The 25,721-nt window shown below is 41.5% G+C and overlaps 1 protein-coding gene across 3 annotated transcripts; it reads left to right on the plus strand.

Moving 5' to 3' along the window:
• The first annotated feature begins 5,713 nt into the window (after positions 1-5,713).
• Positions 5,714-24,808, plus strand: rdm1 (RAD52 motif containing 1). 3 transcript variants are annotated; one of them, XM_059955690.1, is made up of 7 exons: positions 5,714-5,884; positions 5,965-6,144; positions 6,641-6,772; positions 11,016-11,184; positions 12,913-13,011; positions 13,629-13,714; positions 23,291-24,808. In XM_059955690.1, exons 1-7 carry the CDS (start codon positions 5,762-5,764, stop codon positions 23,396-23,398), a joined length of 897 nt encoding a protein of 298 aa, XP_059811673.1. In that variant the 5' UTR covers positions 5,714-5,761; the 3' UTR covers positions 23,399-24,808. The 3 variants fall into 3 exon arrangements, with proteins under 3 accessions (XP_059811673.1, XP_059811675.1, XP_059811674.1); XM_059955692.1 differs by having other exon boundaries at positions 23,866-24,808; XM_059955691.1 differs by lacking the exon at positions 23,291-24,808 and adding an exon at positions 14,842-15,278.
• The last annotated feature ends 913 nt before the right edge of the window (positions 24,809-25,721 follow it).

Genomic DNA, 25,721 nt, shown 5'->3' on the forward strand with positions numbered 1-25,721 from the left:
CCCTCATCAAGGGATCAGAAGTGGAAAGGGTGAGCAATTTCAAGTTTCTGGGTGTCAATACACTAAGGACAGCAGAGCAGCAATGGCTGGAGTTTCTGAGAAAAAATGAGGGAAACGCAAGACAGATATATTCCAAATGAGAAGAAATTTTCAAATGGAAGAAGAACACCACCATGGCTGACAAGTGAAGTCAGAGCCAAAGTAAAAGCAAAAGAGAGGGCATACAAGGAAGCCAAAGCCAGTGGGAAGATAAAGATTGGGAAGCTTTTAAAAACTTGCAGAAGGAAACTAAGAAGGTCATTAGGAAGGAAAAGATAATTATGAAAGGAAGCTGGCAACTAATATCAAAGAAGATACTAAAAGCTTTTTTTAAGTATACAAAGGAAAAGAGAGTTGAGGGTGGATATAGGACCAGTAGATAGGACGCTGGAGATATTATAATGAGAGACGCAGAGATGGAAGAGGAACTGAATGCGCATTTTGCATCAGTCTTAACAGTGGAAGACATTTACAGTATACCGGACATTCAAGAATGTCAGGGAAGTGAAGTTTGTGCAGTGAAAATTACGACTGAAAAGGTGCTCAGGAAGCTTAATGGTCTGAGGGTGGATAAATCTCCTGGAGCTGATGGAATACAACCTTGGGTTCTGAAGGAAGTAGCTGGAGAGATTGCGGAGGCATTAACGATGATCTTTCAAGAATCAATAGATTCCGGTATTGTACTAGATGACTGGAAAATTGCAAATGTTACTCTACTATTTAAGAAGGGTGGGAGGCAGCAGAAAGGAAACTATAGACCTGTTAGCCTGAGATCAGTGGTTGGGAAGTTGTTGGAATTGATTGTTAGGGATGAGATTATGGTGTACCTAGAGGCATATGACAAGATAGGCCAAAGCCAGCATGGTTTCCTGAAAGGAAAATTCTGCCTGACTAACCTACAGCAATTTTCTGAGGAAATCACAAGCAGGGTAGACAAAAGGAGATGCAGGAAATGTGGTGCACTTGGATTTTCAGAAGGCCTTTGACAAGGTGCCGCATATAAGACTGCTTAGCAAGATAAGAGCCCATGGAATTACAGGGGAGTTACTAGCGTGGGTGCAGCATTGGCTGATCAGCAGAAAATAGGGAGTGGGAATAAAGGGATCCTATTCTGGCTGGCTGCCCATTACCAGTGGAGTTCCACAGGGGTTGCTGTTGGGACCGCTGCTTTTTACGATGTATGTCAATGATTTGGACTATGGGATTAATGGATTTGTGTCATTCTCCACTACCAGGGATTCCTCGCACTTGTGCTACATCTGCCCACAAAAACCACTGGATTGGAGTGACAAGAATAAGAAGAGCTGTGCTGGCTCAGACGTTAATTAACAAGGTCCAAGTCAATAGTTGCAAAACTGGGACCATCTGGCGAGAAATTGGCTACCAGAACAAACTATAAATGGTCGAGACGGGACAACATGAAGAAATATATGCCTTTTCTGTAATTAATCAATATCGCTGTCCCTCCTGCTGCTTGCTCTGACTTTTAATGTTCGTTGAAGCCCAACATAAAGGTGCATTACCACCACCAGCTGGATGGGAGTGCAGTGTAGAGAGTTGGGAAATAAAACTACTTCCAGTTTTTTTAATCAAGTGAAAACTAAATTGCCCAAAAAGCCCTATAGATTGTAAATAATGAAAGACAATATTGTGAATTAAATTAGTCACTTCTAAAACTTAGTAAAGTTTGTAAATGAAATCTATCAATCCCCAAAGATTGTAGTGCAGCCTGCATTTACTTTCTTTCAACCTTATATGCTTCACATTGGAAAAGAATGTGTTCAACTGTTTCATGATGACGACAAAACCAACACACCCGAGTGATGCTTTTCAACAAAATACAAGGAATAATTAAGCATATTTGCCCAAGTCTAATTCGAGTCAATACAATTCCTTCCTTTCTTGTTTTACCCCCTTCCCCGTCAATCCAACAGTTTTGTGTATTCTGTAAAGGCGTCTCCTCTTATGCCCATTATCCCACAGGTTTTGCCATAATTCCCTAATCCTTAACCCCACCAACCCTTAGTTTCTGATTTGCTAAGTAGGTCTATACCCACAGATGAACTTTTAATAGCTTTTTTGGCCAAACAATTGAGCCGCTCATTCACCTCAACAGCTCCATATGCCTATAAGAAAAAGATATGTACACCAATACTTTGAATATGAAATAAAGTTTGAACAGCTTTCAGCAGTAAATCTGACCTACTGCTAAAATTAATCATTTTAAGACTAGTCAAAACCAAAAAAGAATCTGAACTTAGAACTTCACAAGGACAAATTTCCTCTGTACACTGTAAGCCCAAAATAATGGCAACCAATTTTGCTGTATATACTGATAAATGTAAGATGTTTCTTTATATTTACCTGTAATTCAGGCACAAAAATGGCCATACCAACATCTCCAGTTAAATTATCTTTTGATTCATCAGTAAAAATGATTAACATATTACAACAATTTTCCTTAACATATTGGTGAATAAACAGACTCTCACGCATATCAGAATCCTTGGACTTCATTAAATCATGCAACCTAAAATCAAATAAAGTCATTGGAAAAAAAACTAGTGGGGTTACTGAAAAAGGTACAGTGGGACAACTTATATAATCCAGCAAACCCAGATTCCTAGCGTGATAAGAATCCAGCCACCTAAAATTAAAAAGACTCTTCTTATGATGTTCCCAACAGTCTTCCAACACACCTTTAACAGGATGATTATTTCTTTGACCCTCAAATTAATCCAGCACATTAACATCAACTTCAGCAACTTTATTGTTGCATTTCCACCAGTAAAGCTAAAACAGAAGACGACCTTACTGCACCACAACACAATCTTAAAGCATGTGTTCGTATCACATTCAAACATTTTAAATTTGAAAATGAATCTGATCCATAAGACACACGGCCATAATCAAGAACAAATCTAAATAAACAAATATATTTCAATGGAGATTTTTGTGTAGCACCCCAAGAATAGCTACATAGACACCTAAGGATATTTAATGCCCTTTACATCTGTCAATTATTTTACTGACGTCAGCTGACTTCCACGTCAGCTTATTATCTAGCCACGTGCTGAGAAATCTTACCACTGACACTTCCAGTTTGACCATATAATTTCAAATTAAGTGCAGGTCTATTGATCCTCTTTGTTAAACACACAACTTGTATTTTAGCTACTGAAAGCTTAATACCCCGTCTACTTGCCCACTGTTCAACCTTATTAATCATTAATTGCTTTCTATACACAGTTAAATTGAAATTTCTACCTCTGATCCATTAAGCTCCATCATCTGCAAAAAGTGATTTACCTACTCCAGTACCTATCTCAGAGAAAATACCATTAATCATAAAATTAAACAGTAAAGGGCTACAAATACTGCCTTGTGGGGTCCTATTCTCTATCCCATTGAAGCCAGAATATACCTTACCTATCCTTATCTGCATAAACTGTCCAAATTTTTTAAAAAACTCAGATTATATAGCCTTCCTCACTCCTAATTTCCATAATCTAATCAAAAGATCCTCCCTCCAAAACAAATCATATGCCTTTTCCATATCAAAAAATACTATTGCAACTGCTTTATTTACCTGTACTTTCCTAATATCATCTTCCAAACATAAAACTGAATCCAATGTCTTTCTACCCTTACAAAATTTGCTCTGATAAAATGCTGTATCACCTCTTTTTCCAAAATATAATTCAACCACTCTATTACCATACGTTCTATAAATTTACGCAAATGGGACATTAGTGATATTGGTCTACAACTAGAGAGATCGGGGGGTGGGGGGGGGGGTCCCAGGTTTTAAAATAGGTACTACTACTGCCATTTTCCACGAGGAGGGAAGATGGTCTAAACTCCAAATATAATTCAAAAATTTTAATATCATCTCAGGTGTTGTCAGCTAAATGTTTAAACACACAATAACCTATACCATCCTTTCCTGGAGCCATCTGACCTGAACTATTATTAGCTTTCGTAAATTCACACAAAGAAAACACTACATCAGTGATACCGTCATTGCTACAGCTGGCTTCCAGCACATCAGGGTATTCACTTAGAGCCTTACCTTCAGCCTCTTAACTTCAATCATCTTGAAAGTTTCAGAAAGCTGAAACAGGCCAAATTCCCACAAAAGCTGTTGCTTAACTTATACAGAAGCGTAATTGAAACCATCCTGACCAACAGCACCACAGTGTGGTATGCCAGCTGCACAGTCGCTGAGTGACAAGACCTGCATCGCGTGGCGAAGGCGGCCCAGCGAATTGTCAGGATGGAGCTCCCAGGACTAGACACCATCTATTCCAGCAGACTCAGGAGGAAAGCAATCAGCATAACCAGAGACACCACACACCCCGGCCACTCCCTGTTTGACCCGCTTCCGTCCGGCAAAAGGTTCAGGGCACTAAAAGCCAGAACAAATAGACTGAGAATCAGCTTCTACCCCAGAGCTGTGGCCTTTTGCTGATTAATTCCTGGGGTGTCTGGACTGTCTTACGCAGAGAGGTTAGAGAGACTGGGCTTGTACATGCTGGAATTAAGGAGATTGAGAGGGGATCTGATTGAAACATATAAGATTATTAAGGGATTGGACAAGATAGAGGCAGGAAATATGTTCCAGATGCTGGGAGAGTCCAGTACCAGAGGGCATGGTTTGAGAATAAGGGGTAGGTCATTTAGGACAGAGTTGAGGAAAAACTTCTTCTCCCAGAGAGTTGTGGGGGTCTGGAATGCACTGCCTCGGAAGGTAGTGGAAGCCAATTCTCTGGATGCTTTCAAGAAGGAGCTAGATAAGTATCTTATGGATAGGGGAATCAAGGGATATGGGGATAAGGCAGGAACTGGGTATTGATGGTAATTGGTCAGCCATGATCTCAAAATGGCGTTGCAGACTCGAGGGGCCGAATGGTCTACTTCTGCACCTATTGTCTCCATCACACTACTCCTACAGAACAACGACTGAAACTGTGAGCACACACAAGGACTCAAATACTTGCACTAACTTTGTGCATTACTGTGACATTCTGGTGCTGCTGCAACTTATTTTCTGCTACTTATCTATTTAATACTGTTTTTCTATTACTGTCTTGTTTTTATCTACCGCTTTGTTTGACTGCCTGAAAGGAAGCCAAATAGTTTCATTGTACCTATGTACAACGACAATAAAGATCATTCAATTCAATTATGAATTGCATCAAATGACCGAGCCAGTAACTCAAACTTCTCTACTTCAGTAACAATCGTATTCCCTTTTTTAATCAATACTGGAATATTATTGGCCCTAGGAATTCCTCCACCACCATTTTCTTAATCAGTCCCTAAACGTCTCCAAGTTTAATATCCCTTCCAATACGATCACAATATGACCTCCAGTAAAATTTTTTCGCAACCTTCACCACTTTCTTCACCATGGGCTATGCCCTTTTATACTTAATAAGGTCAGTCGGAAAGTGATACTTCTTAACTTTCCTAAACGCCTTGTCGTTTTCTCTAATTGCCTTTGCACACTCCAGGATTTTTACTCCCTCCACTGCGGGCTCGCATGACAACGGCAGCCAGACAACCGGAACACGGAAAGAAGCCGTCCCTGCTCAGCCAATCGAGAACGGCTAGGGGGAGAGGCCTGGATCTGTCCAATCAGGAGTTGATATTCATGCGGAAGTTGCTGTGAGCTGCGGTCATCTTTCATTTGAAGGTTTGGCGGAGTATTCGGTTGGTAATGGCTGAAAATACCATAAATCCGATGCAGGCAGAAGTCGTGGATTTTAAAGTTCCCACTGGAAACAACAAGACTTTGTTTATCTGTAGCATTCTCCCTAAAGAGACTGAGGCAGAAATTTATGTGAGTTAGCCGAGAGATGAGGAGGGTTGGGGGTGGGGAGTTCTATAAGCGACTACAGTTGATGTTTTCTTTGTTCATAGGATTGCGTTTTCAAAGCTTTCTCTAAATACGGACTCATCTACTTTCTGCGAGTATCCAGGAATGCTGCCGTAGCTGAACCAGGTTTTTATGCCATTGTCAAATATTATTCAGCACTGAATGCCAGTAGAGCACAGAAAGCTACAAACGAACAGTGTTTATTTCAAGAGCGACCTTTGAAGGTGAGTCATAATTTTCAAATGATTAGGATTTTATAAGAAATGTAGCCTCGAAATTCAAATAATTATATCATTATTCCTAATCAGAATGAAGCTAATTCTAAGATGTTGCTGGTTTAACTTTTCTTGAAATTGTGCTACTTTGAAGTACAAGAAGGTATCTTGCAGGCATGCGTGAGTCTCACCTATCACCAGTTAGCTTGTACTCCTTCCCCTCCCCCACATTCTTATTCTGGCTTCTTCCCCATTCCTTTACAGTTCTGATGAAGGGATACGGCCCAAGATGCTGACTGTTTATTCCCCTCTGTAGATGCTGTCTGACCTGCTGTTTTGCTCAAGATCTACAGAATGTTTTGTGTTGGAAACCTGGAAGATGTTGCTATTAATTCATGAATCTTTTCTTTGTACAGTCTTAAAATACACCATCTCGTCACAATATAATATTGCTTGCAGAACTACATAATGTAATTGTAATGTAGTTGGTTTAATTTTTGCACAGGTTCGAATGTGCACAAAGCAGCATTCCATGAAAGCATTTCAAGAGCACCAGCTATCTCTGAATAGCTTCAAGTGCCAGGAGTTGGCAAATTACTACCTTGGTTTCAATGGATGGTCCAGTCAGATAATTGGGGTAAGCACAATGAGGATTCTGAGCAATGTGGCATAATATAAGTAAAAATTTTATGCTGTAACTTAACTTACAACTTAACATGTAGGTAAAAAAATTCTCCGGATGATAGCAGCTTGGGATTTTTTTTTAATATTCATTTTCAGAGCATTGCTACAAGGCCAGCATTTAGTCTCCATTTCTAATTTCCATTCAGAGGGCAGTGAACAATCTATTGCAACTTTTCTTGCAAAGCTATTCTGGCTGTGCTGTTGGGTAGGAGTTTCAATATTTATAGTTTGTTGATGGAAGGATTAGTGATACTTTTCCAAACTGGGATGGTGTGCAACCTGGAAGGGAACCTACCTGCTGGCCTTGTCATTCTTCATGGTAAAGGTCACTCATTTGATGGGTAGTGTCTGAGTAGCCCAGGCAAGTAACAACTGCATTATAGAAATAGCCTGCCCTGAAAGCCACTACGTCTGGCATGGATGGGATAATTGTTTAGAAGGACTGCTTTAGTTATTGCACTGCAGTCCTTCAGATAGGTGGAGAGTGTTCCATCGCACTCTTGATTTGTAGTTGCTGAAAAGTCCTTGTTGTATTACTTGGCATAGGATGTGTAGTCTATGATCTGTCCTTGTAGCCGCTATATTCACATCGCTGAACTAGATTAGTTTCCAGGCAGTGGTGACTTCCAGAGGTTGATGGTGGGAAGTTTGATGGTAGTGATACTATTGAATTTTGAGAGCATGTAGTTACACTCTTATTAGAAATAACAATTGCCTGGCATATTTGTGGCATAAGTACACATATTCTGTTACTTTTTATCTTTTTTTTAGGAATTACAAGCCTTTCAGAACACTGTAGCTTGTGTGTTTTCCTTAGACCAGGGTTTCCCAACCTTTTTTTATCCCATGAAATGAGTGGTCTGTGGACTCCAGATTGGGAACTCTTGCCCAAGGCCATGTTTTGTACCTGAAAAGTTCCCCCTCAAACACACATCAAAATCTCATCACCCTGCAAATGAGTGAAGCTGGTTCAGTTCGAAGTGATCTTCCACATAAGCCAAATGTCAGTTCACAGACAGTTCCTCCTTCCTTCATCTGGATTATGACCTTAACACTGGAATAGGCATTTATCTCCTAGACCAGGGTTCCACCTGGGGAGCATAGGCCCATTGGTTAACGGTAAGGGTCCATGACACAAAAAATTTAGGGAGCCCCTGCCCTAGTCAGTCATCACCTTCTTCCTAGGGAGTTCCCCCACTCCACAGTGTCCCCAGCACATCTGCTTCTACCTCTTGCAAGCAGTACTGTCTAGGCAGATCTGTTACTTCAGACTGTTCGTGTATCACTGAACACATTCCTTTCTTCCTTGACTCCATGGTTTCTCCCTGATGCAGCCCCTTCTCACTTGCATCAATGATACCTTAGATGCCTTCCCTTTGCTGATAGTCTCATCTGCTGGGTATTCCCTTCAGATATACATTTCACAGCCTTTTCTCCCTCTTCTTGCTAATTGCCCTCATTAATTTATCAGCTAGATGGCATTATCATCAGCTTCCTGACTCCAGTCTACCTATGAAATTTCAGATTGTCCCATCCTCTCTGCCCCATTTTGAGCAACTTAAAACTAACTCGGTTGCCGTTTTTCCAGTGATGGAGTGTTTAAGTTTTCTTTCTCACATGTTCTGTAATCTGCCATTTTTCTGCTTTTATTTCAGCTTTCCCACATCTGCAGTGTTTTTAAACTTTCATCAATATCAAATCCACTTTCCCTAGTTTAATTATAAACCTTTTGCTCCTGTGGAATCGGATTACTTTCCTTTTCTATCCTCTGTCAACATCTGATCCTTGAGTCACTGGTCATGCTGATTTACCCTCTGGTACTTCCTCCTGTGATGTCATCCCATCCCTTTATATTTGAACTTTCTTTCATCGTGCCCTAGTCATCCTCAACTCTTGTGGCTGATGCTCAGTAGCAAATCATTCGTTAGTCGAGCATACTTGGGCATCTAATAAGGCCATAAGACATTGGAGCAGAATTAGGCCATTCAGCCCATTGAGTCTGCTCCACCATTTGGTCATGACTGATCTTTATTTTCAGCTCACTCTCCTGCCTTCTCCCTGTAACATTCGTCACCCTAATTATCAACCTCCACTTCAAATATACTCAATGATTTTTACATCAAAAGCTGCCTGTGGTAATGAATTTCGCAGACTTACCACCCTCTGTCTGGGGAAATTCCTCCTCATCTCTGTTCTCCAGGGGCATCCTTCTATTTCTGAGGCCCACTGGTCCTAGACTCTTCCTCTATTTAAAACAACCTTTCCATGTCCACTCTGTATATGCCCTTTCAATATCACTGGACAACAAATATTTTTGAAAGTGTTACTTCCTTAGAAATGATTAATGTTTATGATGGACCGCTTGAAGCTGAACACGTATAATTTCAGACTATTTGTGTCACGTAGGAATTTGGAGAAACAAGAAATTAACTTTTATTTAATATAATGCATTTAATAGTATAAAGTTAATTTTGCTTAGTTGAACTATTGCTTACAACAGTTCAACTAAGAGCAAAAAGATTTGATGGTTTTCATTTGTACTCAAGTATCTGAGGCTTCTTGCTTAAGTGTCCTCAATAATCAGCCAGCATTGACGAATTCCAGTTGCCCTGATACCATTTCTCCATGACCCCGATGTCCTGGTGAAACCTTTCACCATGCTCGTCACTATGAGTGCCAAGAGTTGCAGGAAAGAATTCTAAATGGGAATGCAGAAAAATTAACCTTTCGTGTCATGTTGGGCTTCATGGTTTTGTACGCTTGAAGCATGTTGTCAATCAGATGCACATAGTTTGCTCTGTAGTTGCCAAGAAAATTTCCAACGACATCCTTGAATGCCTTCCATGTGATGTTCTCCAATCCCACTGAAAGTTTTTTGAATTGCCTGTCATTGATGATCTGTTTGATTTGTGGACCAGCCCCTGTGGAACACCAACAGCCAACTAGAAAAGGCTCCTTTATTCCCACTCTTTGCCTTCTGTGCACCATGCCTCAATCAAAACAACTTTCAAAGGACCTTATAAGAATTGTAGAAATGCATAAAGCTGGAAAAGGCTACAAAAGTATTTCTAAAGACCTGAGTGTTCATCAGTCCACAGTAAGAGAAGTTGTCTACAAATGGAGGAAACTCAGTACTGTTGCTACTCTTCTGAGGAGTGGGCATCCTGCAAGGATCACACCAGGAGCACAACGTGCACTCTGAAGGAGGTGAATAAAGAACCCAAGGGTATCAGCCAAAGACCTGCAGAAGTCTCTGAAACTTGTTGAAGTCTGCTCGTGTGTTTGTGTGTCCACTATAAGAAAAGCTCTGAACAAGAATAGTGTTCATGGAAGGACACCTGGATGTTCCACAATGCTTCTGTGACAATGTTTTGTGGACAGATGAGAGAAAAGTTGAACATTTTGGCAGAAAATTTGGAGGAAAAGGGGGCACTGTACACCAATGCCAACATCTCATCCTAAATGTGAAGCATGGTGGAAGGAGCATCACGGTTTGGGGCTGCTTTGCTGCGCAGCTTGCAGTGAATTCAAAATTGTATCAAGTCATTTTACAGGATAATGTCAAGGTTGTGGTCCATCACCTGATGCTTACTAGAAGTTGGATGATGCAGCAAGACAATGATCTGTAACACAAAAGCAAATCAGATTTATCAGGCAAGAATTTCCCTTGAGGAAATCAAGCTGATAAGCCTATTTTATCGTGTGCCTCCAAGGACCCTGAAACCTCTTCCTTGATAATAGATTCTAACATTTTACAAACTGTTTGAACATCCTGTCAGCCTTGTGCTAAATTAGACAATGACTGATGATATAAAGTGAGGAACTAATTGTTCTGCTGCCGCTGTGAGAAATAAAAATAAATACCTGAATGCCACAGATTTCCACACTGTTGTTCCTTGTGGGAGTGGTCTTTGGTTCTTCCTCATTAACTTTTATATGAAATGCAGATATTTGAATATTGATACAAGTTAGTGTCCTCAGTACTTTTGGAACAAGCTTCTCCACAAGCAATAAAGATGTCACAAATAGTAATGGTTTTGACAAGAAAACTACCAAAATGTGGAATGCCTCGGTTCAATGTTTGAGACTGCAAGAATATATGATGATCATTTGCTGCACTTGAATCTTTATAGATAATGATTCCTGTGTTTGATAGTGAAAGTGTTGCATTCTTCAGTCCTCATCTTAATTTACAGCTCCAGAGGTTTTCTGATACCGATGGATGTGAAGAAAATTCCCAGGAGGTGCAGTCACCGAGGAAGAGCATAAAATACCTTTGTGTAATGGAAATTAAATTTAGAAATTTTAGCATGTGTTCCAGAGGTGTTGGGGTTTCTGAGGAATTTGAAATCCAAGATGTGACAGGTAAGAAACAATTAGCTTTGAATTGCAGAACTTTGTTATAACATCACAGTAATGCAGATCAGTTCCTATTATGAGTAAATGTTTTAAATTAGTTTCTGATGTTGGTTAAAGAATATTGGTCAGCACAGCTAGAGGGTGGTGGGGTGGAGATGCATATCCACCAAAGGAGGTGTAAGACGCTCCTTTCCTCCGCTAGCCTGCAGGTCACCCTTGTTGTAGAACCTGCATAGATTCCACCCCCACCGATCACAGTCAGGTGAAGCCATGAGAGCAGGTGGTGGATGTTCATATGTACAACTGGTGTATACCACAAGTCCTGGTTATGTGACCACTGTCGCCAGGCAGACAAGATCTGAAGAATATTGATGATGGCTGGAGGTCACCCGTCTTGTAAAGACACTGCCCAGAAGGTGGCAATGGCAACCACTTCTGTGGAAAAATTTGCCTAAAACAATCATGGTCAAGACAATGATCACCCATGTCATACAATATGGCACAATGATGATAATAGCTGGAGAACTTTCTGCTTTTCATTCTGCCATGAATCTTTAACTTGCACCTAAAAGGACGACAACTTCAGCAATGCAGTCCCACCTTACCATGTTCCCAAGGGCAAAGTTCTACACCTGCCCAAGGATGGTACTAGCTGAGATCATCCAACACCTGCATTACAAACACTTTGGTTTTCTAACAACTTGCTTGCAAATTAAAGTTTGCTGTCGCATTTGCTTCCCCCCCCCCCCCCCACCGAATATGGTATTTAAACCATGACACACAAAAAATGGTGGAAGAACTCAGCAAGTCAGGCAGTATCCATGAGGAGGAGTAAACAGTGAATGTTTAGGGCAGAAATTTTGACTGTTTATTCCTTTCCATGGATACTGCCTGACCTGCTGAGTTACTCCAGTATTTTATGTGTGTTGCTGTGGATTTCCAGCATTTGCAGAATCTCTTGTGTTTATTAAACCATAAACCAACTTGTGCAGTTTGATACAAAGCAAACAATGGGTAACACATAAATATCAGTCCTCATTCACAGTACTAAAAGGAACTTGTATTTTAATAGAATCAGAACAAGGGGGAGGATTTGGAATAATCTATTATCTGTTCATCAAGGTTATTGTCTTCAGAGTAGATTGAAAATTGGTAGATTTTGATCAGTTATATGGGCAAGCTCTCAGGTTAAATCAATTGGACTGTATCAAACATAATATGAAGCTCTTCTGTCAACTTACTTGATGCCCATATTTGCTGGAGAGACATGTTGCTTTGATTCTTCCAAATTTGAGGTGTAGCTGCCAAGACTACATTTGGATAGCAGGCTAAAATAGTTATTTGGTTCTCTAGCTGGTTGGTCAACAGTGGTAATTGATGATGTTAGCACAAGGTTCCTGCAGATGCTGGAAATCCACAGCAACACACAAAAATGCTGGAGGAACTCAAAGAATAATTATCTGGCTGAATTTGAATAGATGTTCTTAAGCCTTATCACTATGAAAACATTTTTTTTAAATCAATGTTTTTAATTGCTTTTTATGGATTATTTAATGTGAATAGTTGCTCTTAAATAAGTAACAAATTTGAATATTCATTTATTGGCTATAGAAGTCTTGAAGCTTATTGAAACTGTTCATTTATTCTTTCTGATGTGCTTCAGGAAAATACTATCAAATGTAATTGTGATCTACTGAGCAATCAGTGAAGACCTTTTTTTGTTTTAAATTTCAGATCCACTGAATTATGCACTAACAATTGGAAGGATGCAAAAGTCTGCAATACAGAAAGCTTTATCAGATGCATTCCAGAAGGTGGTCCTTGTTGTCCTGGGTAAAGCCATGCACTATCCCAGACTTGACAAGCAAAGCAGCATTTACATTAACTGTAGTGACATGGGTGGAAAGCAGATCATTTACCCAGGACTTGACTAGAAGAATTAATTCTGAGGATAGCATAAATGTTATGTCTATTCCTAAATTTTAAAAAAAGCAGTTAATTTCTCTGGCTTGGCAGTCTTATTTTGGTGTTTTTTTTTAATTTAAACGGTAAGACTACATTGAGTTGCCTCAAATGCCAACTGCAGACAAAGTATAGTGATGTGATTTTTTTTTTTAAAGAGCACAACTAATTACAGGGCTTGTATCAAATGATGCACAAAGTGAACCCAATGGGGTTCCACCACACACCTCAGTCCTGTGGTGCCTGTTGTTTACAAGGGCTATGCATGAATATAGGTGAGACGACAAGAGGTGATAAGCTTCCTTTTCCTGCACTCACTCTTCAAGCTCTGTCAAATCCCTGTTTTTAAATGATGGTAAAATGTTAGTCCTTCTGCTAATGGGGCTTCTGATAAATAATGACGTTTAAACGTTTTATCCCTACAATGGGATTTATTATTTATGAGGAACCAAGTGGTGAGTATTCATTAGATTTTCTCCTCCTGGTAGAAAACGGGAAGGTCTCTGTGCAGTGGAGCTCAGAACAGGATGGAATGGACCACCTTACAGAGGAGGAGCTTCAAACACAAATACAGGTACTATCATGGGTGATGTCAGTATGTTCCATCTTTAGTCAGAATATGAAAATTGTTTTTCTCTAAATGTGTATAACTTAATTATAAAATCTTCATCTAAAAATGCTTTATGGTTATTAACCTTCTAATGTGAGGCCTCCACCAGTCAGAGTTGACCATGGTTGTTGCATCCTAGCTGACTAGATTTGCAAGCCTGGGCAGTATGATATGAAGAGGGAGCTGTTGCCCATATAGCAAGCTCCCCCTCTCCACACAACTGATAAACCCAAAGGAGTGGCAGAGACTGATGCAGTTTGACTCCAGCAGTATCACATGAGTCGCCAGTCAGTAGAAGCAGTTACTTCAGGCTTAGTAGCTGAGCCACACATGAACGCCAGGAGCTGGGCTTGGTTGTCAGAGGCTATTTGAGATGCATGCCATTGGGAGCATTTAATAGGTAGTAGGAGCTTATCCTCATTATCACCCCCAGTTATGACAACCTTAAGGCCCTGATGAAACCACACCTGGAGTTTTGTGTGCAGTTGCAGTCTCCTTGTCTAAAAAAAGATAGACTTGCTTCAGATGAAATGCAGTGAGGACTCTCAGATTGCTTTCTGGAATGAGTGGTCTGTCATGAGATACTGAGGAGGCTGGACCTCTGTTTGGAACATATATATAAACTTGTTAAATAGCTCAACAGGGTAGAAATGGGAAGGTTTTCTTTTAAGGAGTCTAGAACTGTGGGATCACTGTTTCAGAATAAGAGAAAAGCCATTTAAGCCTAAAGAGTTGGGAATATTTCTTTACAAAAAGATGGTGAATATTTGGCATTCTCTACCCTGGAGGCACAAACTGTACTTAAAATGAAGTTCAGTAAGTTTTATGTTTATTAAAAGACTATGGAATGAATAAAAAATTTGGGAATAGAAGAGAAAATAGAGTTTCAGCTGATTCAGCTATGATCATTTTGCATAGCAGAGAAAACCTGAAGGATAGAATGGCCTTTCCTGTTTCTATATCTTTTATGAGAAAGTATATTGATGCTTAGAACCAATTACATTTCAATCCAGTGCACATCATAATTTCTCAAAAGATATTGCTTTGCAGAAAACTTGAAATAAAATAATTGGAAGTGTTTCTCTTCACAGGTAAATGACATTTCATGGAGTCAATTTGAACACGACGGTCAGGAAGAAATCCTAGATCTTAGTTTTAACACACATTCTATAGAAGGAATTGGAACATGAGGAGCTGCTAAGTTCTTTGAACACGTCCATTCCAGTGCCTCTATGGAATTTATCTTGCTTGTATTTTGTGTTAACAAAAATGTGATCCAAAATACTGAGGTGCTTTTAAAAACAAGAAATGGTATTTCACTCTACTTGATCTGACAACTTGTCTTTGGAACTGTGGTATTGAGTGTATTTGTTTAAAAGAGAAAAATACATCGCAATTAATGGTTCACAACAGATTAAGGGAAAATGATTTGTGCTGCACCGTGGCAATGTATTTACAGGAAGCAACTATATAGAGGGAAGGGAAAATGTCAGATAGTGGAGAGCACCAATGAGTTTTCCATTTTGAGAACTGTTGGGGGGGGGGGGGGGCAACAGTGGCCGCGCCTCTGGCACTTCTGGTCTTGTGGCTCAGAAGGGTAGGGTAGGGAACAGAAGAGGATGGCAGCAGTAATAGCGCATTCTATAGTTAGGGGGACAGACAACTCTGTGGACACGAGAAGGAAACCCAGATGGTAGTTTGCCTCCCAGGTGCCAGGGTCTGTGATGATTGTGAATATAACCACAATATCCTGAAAAGGGAGGTAGAGCAGCCAGAGGTTGTGGTGTGTATTGGTAGCAACGACATAGGTAGGAAACAGGAAGAGGTCCTGAAAAATAGAATACAGGGAGTAAGGAAGGAAGCTGAAAAGCAGGACCTTGGGTAGTAATCAAGGGATTGCTGCCTGTGCCACAAAACTGTGAGGATGAGAATAGAATGAGGTGGCAGATAAATGTGTGGGTGAAGATTTGGAGCAGGGGGCAGGGATTCAGATTTCTGGATCATTGGGACCTCTTCTGGGGCAGGTGGCACCTGTAGAAAAGGGACGGGTTGCACTTGAATCTGAGGGGGACCAATATTCTTGCGGGCAGGTTTACTAGAGCTGTTGGGTGTGCTTTAAACTAATATGGCAGGAGGATGGGAACCATTATGATAGAGCTGAGGATGAGCCAGCAGGTTTACAAATAGACAACCATTACAGTGGTTGGTAAGTTGATGGAGAAGATCCTGAGAGGCAGGATTTATGAACATTTGGAGAGGCATAATATGATTAGGAATAGTCAGCATGGCTTTGTCAAAGACAGGTTGTGCCTTACGAACCTGACTGAATTTTTTGAGGATGTGACTAAACACGTTCATGAAGGAAGAGCAGTAGATGTAGTGTATATGGATTTCAGCAAGGCATTTGATAAGGTACCCCATGCAAGGCTTATTGAGAAAGTAAGAAGGCATGGGATCCAAGGGGACATTGCTTTGTGGATCCAGAACTGGCTTGCCCACAGAAGGCAAAGAGTGGTTGTAGACGGGTTATATTCTGCATGGACGTCGGTGACCAGTGGTGTGCCTCAGGGATCTGTTCTGGGACCCATTCTCTTTGTGATTTTTATAAATGACCTGGATGAGGAAGTGGAAGGATGGGTTAGTAAATTTGCTGTTGACACAAAGGTTGGGGGCATTGTGGATAGTGGAGGGCTGTCAGAGCTTACAGCGGGACATTGATACGATGCAAAACTGGGCTGAGAAGTGGCAGATGGGGATCAACACAGATAAGTGTGAGGTGGTTCATTTTGGTAGGTCAAATATGATGGCAGAATATAGTATTAATGGTAAGGCTCTCGGCAGTGTGGAGGATCAGAGGGATCTTGGGGTCCGAGTCCGTAGGACACTCAAAGCTACTGTGCAGGTTGACTATGTGGTTAAGACAGTATATGGTGCATTGACCTTAATCAGTCATGCGATTGAGTTTAGAAGCCAAGAGGTAATGTTACAGTTATATAGAACCCTGGTCAGACCCCACTTGGAGTATTGTGCTCAGTTCTGGTTGCCTCACTGCAGGAAGGATGTGGAAACCATAGAAAAGGTGCAGAGAGGATTTACAAGGATGTTGCCTGGATTGGGGAGTATGCCTTGTGAGAATAGGTTGAGTGAACTCACCCTTTTCTCCTTGGAGTGACGGAGGATGAGAGGTGACATGATAAGAGACATTGATCATGTAGATAGAGGTTTTTTTTCCCAGGGCTTTAATGGCTATCACGAGAGGGCACAGTTTTAAGGTGCTTGGAAGTAGTTACAGGGGTAAGTTTTTTACGCAGAGTGGTGAGTGCATGGAATGGGCTGCCAGCGACGGTGGTGGAGGTGGAAGCGATAGGGTCTTTTAAGAGACTCCTGGATAGGTACATGGAGCTCAGAAAAATAGAGGGCTATGGGTAACCCTAGGTAATTTCCAAGGTAAGGACATGTTCGGCACAGCTTTGTGGGCCGAAGGGCCTGTATTGTGCTGTAGGTTTTCTCTGTTTCTGTGATGGATGTAACATGAGTGTAAGGAAGGACAAGCCAATGATTGGGTACAAATGCAGACAGCAGAGAGTTAAATTGTACCATGGAGGCAAAATTCAAAAGGGTGAAGAATTCAGGACTAAAGATGCTGTGTTTTAATGCAACTAGCATTCCGAATGAGGTGGGCAAACTTGTTGAGCAATTGGAGATTGGTTGGTCTGTCGTTGTGGACATCTGAGTTGTAGCCGAAAGAAGGCCATAGTTGGGAACTTATACTTCGTATCAAAAGGACGGGCAGGAAAGCACAGGTGGTGGTGTGGCTCTCTTGGTAAGAAATGGAATTACATCTTTAGAAAGAGTTGACATAGGGTCAGAGAATGTTGATTCTTTGTGGGTGGAGTTAAGAAACTGCTAGGATAAAGAAACCATTATGTGAATCGTATATAGGCCTCCAAGTAGCAGCCAAGATGTGGGGTTGTGATTGCAAAGGGAGCTGGAAAAGGCATGTAATAAGGGTAATGACACAATTGTAATGGAGGACTTCAGTATGCACGGGGATTGGGGTTGGTGTCAGATCGCAAGAGAGGGCATTTGTTAAGTGTGTATGAGATGGCTTTTTAGAGCAGCTTGTGCTTGAGCCTACTTGGGAAAGGCTATCTTGGATTGGGTGTTGTGCAATAACCCAGGAGCTCAGCATCATAGCTTGTCACACCAGACAGCCAGCCACTCTAGTGTTGTTTAGTTGACGTTGAGCAGGTCAGTGTCAGCTAAATCAGGGGAGAGGACAGTTGCACAGAATGTGTTCAATGTTCTGCACCCTTTTCCCACACTCACAGGATTCGCTGGTCTTTAAACCCCACTTCACCATATTGACTCTCATCCTACAAACTCCCGCTCTCGCTCTGTTGAGAGTGCACCACTTCCCTCTGTCAAGCAGTGCCCCCGGGGTCTGGCAACATTTCTGTGGGGTCTTGCACTGTATTGTTTGCTGGGGTTCTGGCTTCTGTTTGTTGCCAGAGGTCAATCCTGTGTGTTTGTGGAGATGTTCTGTGTGGTAGTTCCTCCACTATAGCAAATCTTTTCCTCAATTTTAGGCGGTTGGAAACTGGCACATGATGATGTCGTGGGTGCCGTGGATCCGAGTTCTGTTCATCTTTTTCAATTTTTGTTGTAGTGTGTCTTCGGATCTCTGGGGGAGCAATGCCTGCAAGTCTGTAAATGATGTTAGTGGGTGTGGAGCACAGTGTGCCCGTGATTATTCGGCAGGCTTTGTTAAGCAACAGGTCAATTTTCTTTGCATGGGCTGATCTGCCCCACACAGGTGCACAAATTCTGCAGGTGCATAGCAGAGTGCTAGGGCAGTTGATCTAAGTGTGTGAGCATTAGCTCCCCATTTCATGCCTGCTAATTTTTTTTGGGAGAGAATTGCGAGAGCCAAATTTCCCTCGGAGTTTTTGGACGTGGGTGGCAAATGAGAGCATCCTATCCAGTGTCACACCAGGTAAATTGGAGTCAGATGGTGTTCGAGCTCCTTCCCACACCAGAAGATCTTGAGTTTCCGAGCTGCTTCTTGATTCCTCAGGTGGAATGCACACACTTGAGTATTTGATGGATTTGGGTTCAGAGACCATTTTTCATAATACTGCTTCATTGCTTCGAGGACTGCTGTAAATTGTACTTGAACTACTTGGAAGGAGTTATCTTGTGTTGCTATGCATAGGTCGTCTGCATAGATAAACCTGCATGTGTTAGGAAAGGTTGGTTGGTTGGGTAAACATTAAATAGTAGAGGTGCCAGGACTGATCCCTGTGGTAGTCCATTCTTTTGTGGACGCCACCTACTCTTAATTCCATTCATTTCTACATAAAATCTATGATTTTCTAGGAGGCTTCTTATTACTTTGAATGTGGTTTTGTTCTTTAACATTTTAGATAATTTCAGTAGAAGGCCTCTGTAATTCACAGTGCCGTATGCTGTTGTTAAGTCGGCAAATATTGCCCCTGTAGTTTGTTGCATTTCAAAGCCATCTTCAATACATTGGGTTCAGCAAGAGCTGCCTGGCCTGAACCCGGCCTGGTCTGGTGTTGGAAGATCTTCGACTATTCTTTTCAGTTTGAGTCTCTCGTAGAGTTTAGAGGGTGCAGAGCAGGGAAATCGGTCTGTAGTTTTTTAGGAATGTTGGGGTCTTTATTGGGTTTTAGGAGAGCAACAATTTAGGCTCTTCTCCACTTTTTAGGTGTTTTTAATGATCTTAGGCAACAGTTAAAAAGGGACAGAAGCCAGTGGAGTGCTTTAGGTCCAAGGTGTTTAAGGAATTCATTAAGAATCCCATCTATGCCAGCAGCTTTGTTGGGTTTTAGCTGTGATACTTCATCCTTTAATTCTTCTAGAGTGAGAGGTGGGAAGCTGTTATTCCCATTTGAGAGCTGACTCCATCTCCTGATGTTGCTTTCTCTTTTGCCTCCGTTCCTTGTTATTTGGTCGACCATTTAGTATTAGTTGGTGGGCAACCTGACTGGGTGTTACGGCAGCAATCCTCTGTGGTGGTCTGTTGTCTGAGTTGAGTTTCCGAACAGTTGCCCATGCCTTCTTACTGTTCTTGGTCCTGTCTGTGTTTTCTATCGGTTCCTGCCAATGCTGTTGTCTCTCTTGGCTCAGTAGGGACAGAACTGACTCTCCCATTTCAACTGTGTCTTGACCAAATGGGTCTTGGTCATATAAGTTGACATACTCATCATAACTTTGCTTGATATCTCTGGTCAATCCCTGAATATATTTGGTTCTGCAGCCTCTAGGTATATTCTGTTGCGCTACTTTCCAGATTAGTCAAGACAAATTCATCATAATGATCAGGTTCTGGTGGTATGGTATCGATAAGTTGATCAAGAGATTCTGCAAAAGATGTCCAATTTGCTTTTCTCAGGTTAAATCTTGGTAGGTACTTTGACGGTACAGGTCTCAGACTGGAAGGGATTCTACCTGGACTGGACGGTGTTGGGATTTGGGTGTATGTTGGAGGACTGATCGTGTGAAGAGGTTGGAGCTTGTCGAAGTGACAAAGGCAAGGTCTGGGGTGTATCCTTTCCTCCATCTGGCACTAGTGAAGGTAGGGGTGTCCTTTGACTCGTATAGTAGCTCAAGGCTGTTGTTTAGAGCCCATGATACAACTTGTCCATTTGCATCGTCATCTTCGTATCCCCAGTTGGTGCTATGGCTATTAAAGTCACCATTAATGAGGCACATTTTGTCCTGGAGATCTAGGTTAGGTAGCCACATGAATGGTTCATTAGGGGGTTTGTAGACTGAGATGATATTTATGTGTTTTGTTTCAACTTTCAGAGGTTCCATTGAGCCACCCTGGATGTTTGCTGTGCTCATTACTATAGATTTATCTTTAACAAAGATTGCACTTCCATAAGTTTGGCTAGGGGTGTCAGTAGCCAAGTGTATTCCTGGCACGTAGGGTTGGTTGTTCAGCCTATGAGTTTCGTGTATGCACAAGATGTCTGGTTTTAAGTTTGCCAGGATTTCTGCTTTACTGTGGCTGAAGCCTTCGATGTTGTGGCTAACGATTTTCATGATTTCCAGTGGGCCGAGGGTTTAATGTAAAGGAACCCTTGGGAGGCAGTGATCATAATATGATTGAATTCATACTGCACCGTGAGAGGGAGAAGCATAAGTCAGATGTAAGAGCATCGCAATGGAATAAAGGGAATTACAGAGGCATGAGAGGGGAGCTTGCCCAGGTGGATTGGAAGGGGATACTGGTGGGGATGACAGCAGAGCAGAGATGGCTGAAGTTTCTGGGAGTAGCTCACAAGGCACAGGATAAGATCTGTCCCACAGAAGTAGTTCTCAGATTGTGGGTAGGCAACCATGGCTGACAAGGAAAGTTAAGGACTGCATAAAAGCTAAGGAAAGGGCATATAAGGTAGCAAAAGTGAGTGCAAAATTGGATGATTGGGAACCTTTTAAAATCCAACAGAAGGCAACTAATAAAAGCTATAATTAAAGAAAAGATGAAATAATGGCAGAGTAGCCAATAATATAAAGCAGGATACTAGAAGTTTTGTTTTTCAGTTGTATCAAGAGTAAAAGGGAGGTGAGAGTTGATATTGGACCACTGGGAAATGACGTTGGTGGGGTAGTAACGGGGGACCAAGAAATGCAGATGAACTTGAGTACTTTGCATCTGTCTTCACTGTGGAAGATAATAGCAAAGTGCCAGTGGTCTTTGAGTGTCACAGAGCAGGAGTGAGTGACATTGCAATTATAAAGGAAAAACTGCTAGGCAGACTCAAAAGTCTTAAGATGGATAAGTCTCCTGGACCAGATGAACTGAATCCCAGTGTCCTGAGAGAGGTTGCTGAAGAGATGATGGATGCATTGGTCGTGATCCTTCAAGAATCATTTGATTATGGCATGGCTCTGGGGGTCTGGAAAATTGCAAATATCACTCCACTCTTTAAGAAGGGAGGAAGGCAAAAGAAAGGAAATTATTGGCCAGTTAGTCTAACCTCAGTGGTTGGAAAAGTGTTGGAGTCTATTGTTAAGGATAAGGTTTCAGGGTACTTGGAGACTAATGAGAAAATAAGTCAAAGTCAGCATGTTCTCCGTGAAGGGAAACCTTGGCTGAGGAAATCTGTTAAGAGTTCTTTGAGGAAGTAACAAGCAGTGTGGACAAAGGAGAGGCAGTGGATGTTATTTACTTGAATTTTCAGAAGGTCTTTAAGGTGCCACACGTGAGACTGCTTGACAAGGTAATATCCTATGGCATTACAGGGGAGATACTAACATGGATAGAGGAATGGCTGACAGGCAGGAGGCAGCGAGTGGGAATAAAGGGGGCCTTTTCTGTTTGGCTGCTAGTGACTAGTGGTGTTCCTCAGGGGTCAGTATTGGGACCACTACTTTTCACATTGTTTGTCAATAATTTATATAATGGAATAGATGACTTTGTGGCAAAGTTTGCAGATTATACAAAGATAGGTGGAGGGGTAGGTAGTGCTGAGGAAGCAATGTGATTGCAGCAGGACTTAGACAAATTGAAGAATGGGCAAAAAAGTGGCAGATGGAATACAGTGTTGGGAAATGTATGAAAATGCATTTTGGTAAAAGGAACAATAGTGTGTTACCTAAAGGGCAAGAAGGTTCAAACATCAGAGGTGCAGAGGAACTTGGGAGTCCTTGTGCAAGTTTCCGCGAAGGTTAATTTTAGGGCAAGTTTGTGGTAAAGAATGCAAATATTGGCATTTATATCAAGGGAAATAGAATATAGAAGTAAGGAGATGATGATGAGGCTTTATAAAACACTAGGCAGGCTACACTTGGAGTACCTTTGACGGTTCTGGGCCCCATATCTCAGAAAGGATGCATTGTCATGGGAGAGAGTCCAGAGGAGGTTCACGAGGATGATTCCGGGAATGAAGGAGTTAATATATGAGTAGTGTTTTGCAGCTTTGGGCCTGTACTCACTGGAATTTAAAAGAGTGCAGGGGGATCTCATCGAAATGTTGAAAGGACTAGATACGGTGCATGTGGAGAGGATGTTTCCTCTGGTGGGGGTATCCAGAACTAGAGGGCATAGGCTCAAAATTGAGGTGCAACCCTTTAGAACAGAGGTAAGGAGAATTTTTTTTTAAGCCAGAGAATAGTAGATCTGTAGAATGCTCTGCCACAGACTATCATGGAGGCTAAATCTGTGGGGTATATTTAAGGCGGAAGTTGATACTTTCCTGATTGGTCAGGGCATCAAAAGACATGGCGAGAAGGTAGGTGTATGGGTTGAGCGGCATCCAGGATCAGCTATGATAGAATGGTGGAGCAGACTCGATGGGCTGAATGGCCTAATTCTGCTCCTAAGTCTTGTGGTCTTATAGAAGTTAAATTTTGTCTCTGCATATTTGGAAATAACATTCTTGTATTTATCAAAACAAATTTACGCTTGCCTGATGACCAGTCCTCATCATCATTAAGTGCCGTGTGATATGACGTGAATGAATACGGTCTATCCATGACCATGATTGTTGCCAAATTTTCCTACAGAACTGGTTTGCCATTGCCACCTTCTGGGCAGTGTCCTTGCATCTTTACAAGATGGTTGACCCCAGCCATTATCAATACTCTTCAGAAATTGTCTGCCTTGTGTCATGACTTGTGACATCCACCCCCTGCTCCCATGGCTTCTCATGACCCTGATCAATGGGCCCATGCAGATACTACACCTTGCCCAGGGGTGACCTGCAGGCTGGTGGATGGAAGAAGCACCTTGCACCCCCTTTGGTAGAGATGCATCTCCACCCAGTAAGGTGAAATTCTTAGCATTTTGTTCACAATGTTGGAAAAATGAAGGCAATACAAATGTAATTGATGTCTTACTATGTGTGCTCGGTACTGAAGTTTCTATTTCCAACATACTGGTCTCTTAGTGCTTGATATGTTCCAGGAACAAGAGTGCTAAACTGGATAATTGTAGTTTTGTGTATAAAGTGATTTATTTAACAATACAGTGCAGAGTAGGCCCTTCGAGCCATGCTGCCCCAGCAACCCCGATTAACCCTAACCTAATCATGGGACAAGTTAACAATGAACCTAACCAGTGCACCTTTGGACTGTGAAAGGAGACGAGAGCACCTGGAGAAAACTCGTGGATTCCACAGGGAGGATGTACAGGCTCATGACAGACGGTGCTGGAGCTGAACTCTGAACTTGTGGCATTTGTGCCAAAGGTAATTTGTGTCTTATTTGGGTGCAAGATTCAGGAACAGCTTCTTCCCCTCTGCCTTCAGATTTTTGAATGGCTAAATGAACCCATGAACACTGCCTCATTACTACTACTATGTCTGTTTGCACTACTTACTGTGATTTAGTTTCTATTATGTATTGCAATGTACTGCTGCCACGTAACGACAAATGTCACAACATATACGAGTGATATTAAACATGATTCTGAAATGTGAGGCTCAGGACTGCACAGTTGTGTGCAAGCCATTGCAATTTGGCAGCTGCAGATGTATGGCAGCATTCAGATCCTATAGTTTTCTTGTTGCATGTTTGTTTTCATGGTGAGATATCTAGGCTGGGCAGAACTGTGTAGCCAATCAGTGAATCAGTCTGAAAAGGGATGACAGTATGTGATAGATGATGGGAGTGGCCTTTCAGGCCAGCAATGACCTGCTCTTGCTGTACTGGTCCTGAACCCTGCACCTAGGGGCTAAGTGACCACATTACATGCCCTAGACACAAACACTCCTTTCACAACAGGCCAGGGGTGATTCATTCCAGGTTCGTGGTGCAGCAGTGCCAAGACCTTCTGCCAGGTTCCCAGCAGCAGGGAGAACATGGTCTTGATCAAGTTCTTAGCACAGTTCAGGCTAATGCCTTTTTAAAGCTGCAGGCTTCCATATCTCTTGATTGTTCGTCGTGCAGAGTGTAATAATGAAACTACATTCTAAGTTTGTGTTAATTGTGTATTTATTTTTAAAAATCAGTCTGAATTGGCTTCATGGTGCTGTAAGTTTGCCTAAAAATGTCAGTTGTTCAGCATTAAAATAAAGAATTTGCTCCAATGTGAAATGCAGGTGTGATTTTTCATGTTGCTAAAGTGTCCTCAAAATCACTATCTCTCGCATCTCATTCCAAATAGGCACTATCCTTTGCATGAAAAAGCTTCCTCTAGTGTCCCTTTTTAAACATCTCACCAATGCCACCTTGCTTTTAGCACACCATCCTACTTTCTGGGGGGGGGGAATAGAGAGACTATGTATATATACCTTATCTATGCCCCTTATGAACTTGTATATCTCTGTCTCCTACATTTCAGGCAATAAAATCTAAGTCTATGCAACCTCTCCTTGTAACTCAGAGCTCTGAATCCAGGCAACAACCTGGCAAATCTTTCCTCCTCTGGTTTGATGCATCTTTCCTATAATAGTATGACCACAACTGTATATAATACACCAAGTGCAGACATTTTATATATAACTTCTCAACCCCAACTGATATAGACCAATGGACCAAACATCACCTTTACATTGCAACTGTCATCCATTTCAGCTTCTAGTGGTGCTCAATGTAGGAGTCAGTTTGTGATCAATTCTATTTGTTCAGCCTGATAAAAGGAAACAGCTGAGAGCGCTGGATGAAGCAAAGGCTGTGATATCAAACAGCTTTCAACCGTATTATTGAAGATTACATCTTGACTTCATTGATTCTCGAGTTAAGTTGTTCCATTTATTGTTATAATAACGTGCTTGATAAGGTAGATATTGCCTATTAAAAGAACGTTCAAATTGACTGTTAGTAGGGAGTCTAAAATTAATGAGTGTAGGTTTAAGGTGAAGGGGTGGGTTTTAAGGAGAACTTGAGGGTCATGTATTCCAAAGGGTGTTGGATAAATGGAATGAACTCCCCAAGGAAGTGGTAGTGGTGGCTATAATTAGAATGTTTAAAGGACATTTGGATAGATTCATTGTTG

This window comes from Hypanus sabinus, chromosome X1 (genome assembly GCF_030144855.1).
Source record: "Hypanus sabinus isolate sHypSab1 chromosome X1, sHypSab1.hap1, whole genome shotgun sequence".
Classification (NCBI taxonomy): domain Eukaryota; kingdom Metazoa; phylum Chordata; class Chondrichthyes; order Myliobatiformes; family Dasyatidae; genus Hypanus; species Hypanus sabinus.

Excerpts from the sequence above, each read along its gene's own strand:
- rdm1 (XM_059955690.1), top strand. The coding sequence starts at position 5,762 with ATGGCTGAAAATACCATAAATCCGATGCAGGCAGAAGTCGTGGATTTT. Across the intron at positions 6,773-11,015 it reads GGTCCAGTCAGATAATTGGG|CTCCAGAGGTTTTCTGATAC; the intron begins GTAAGCACAATG and ends CTTAATTTACAG. Across the intron at positions 11,185-12,912 it reads TGAAATCCAAGATGTGACAG|ATCCACTGAATTATGCACTA; the intron begins GTAAGAAACAAT and ends TTTAAATTTCAG.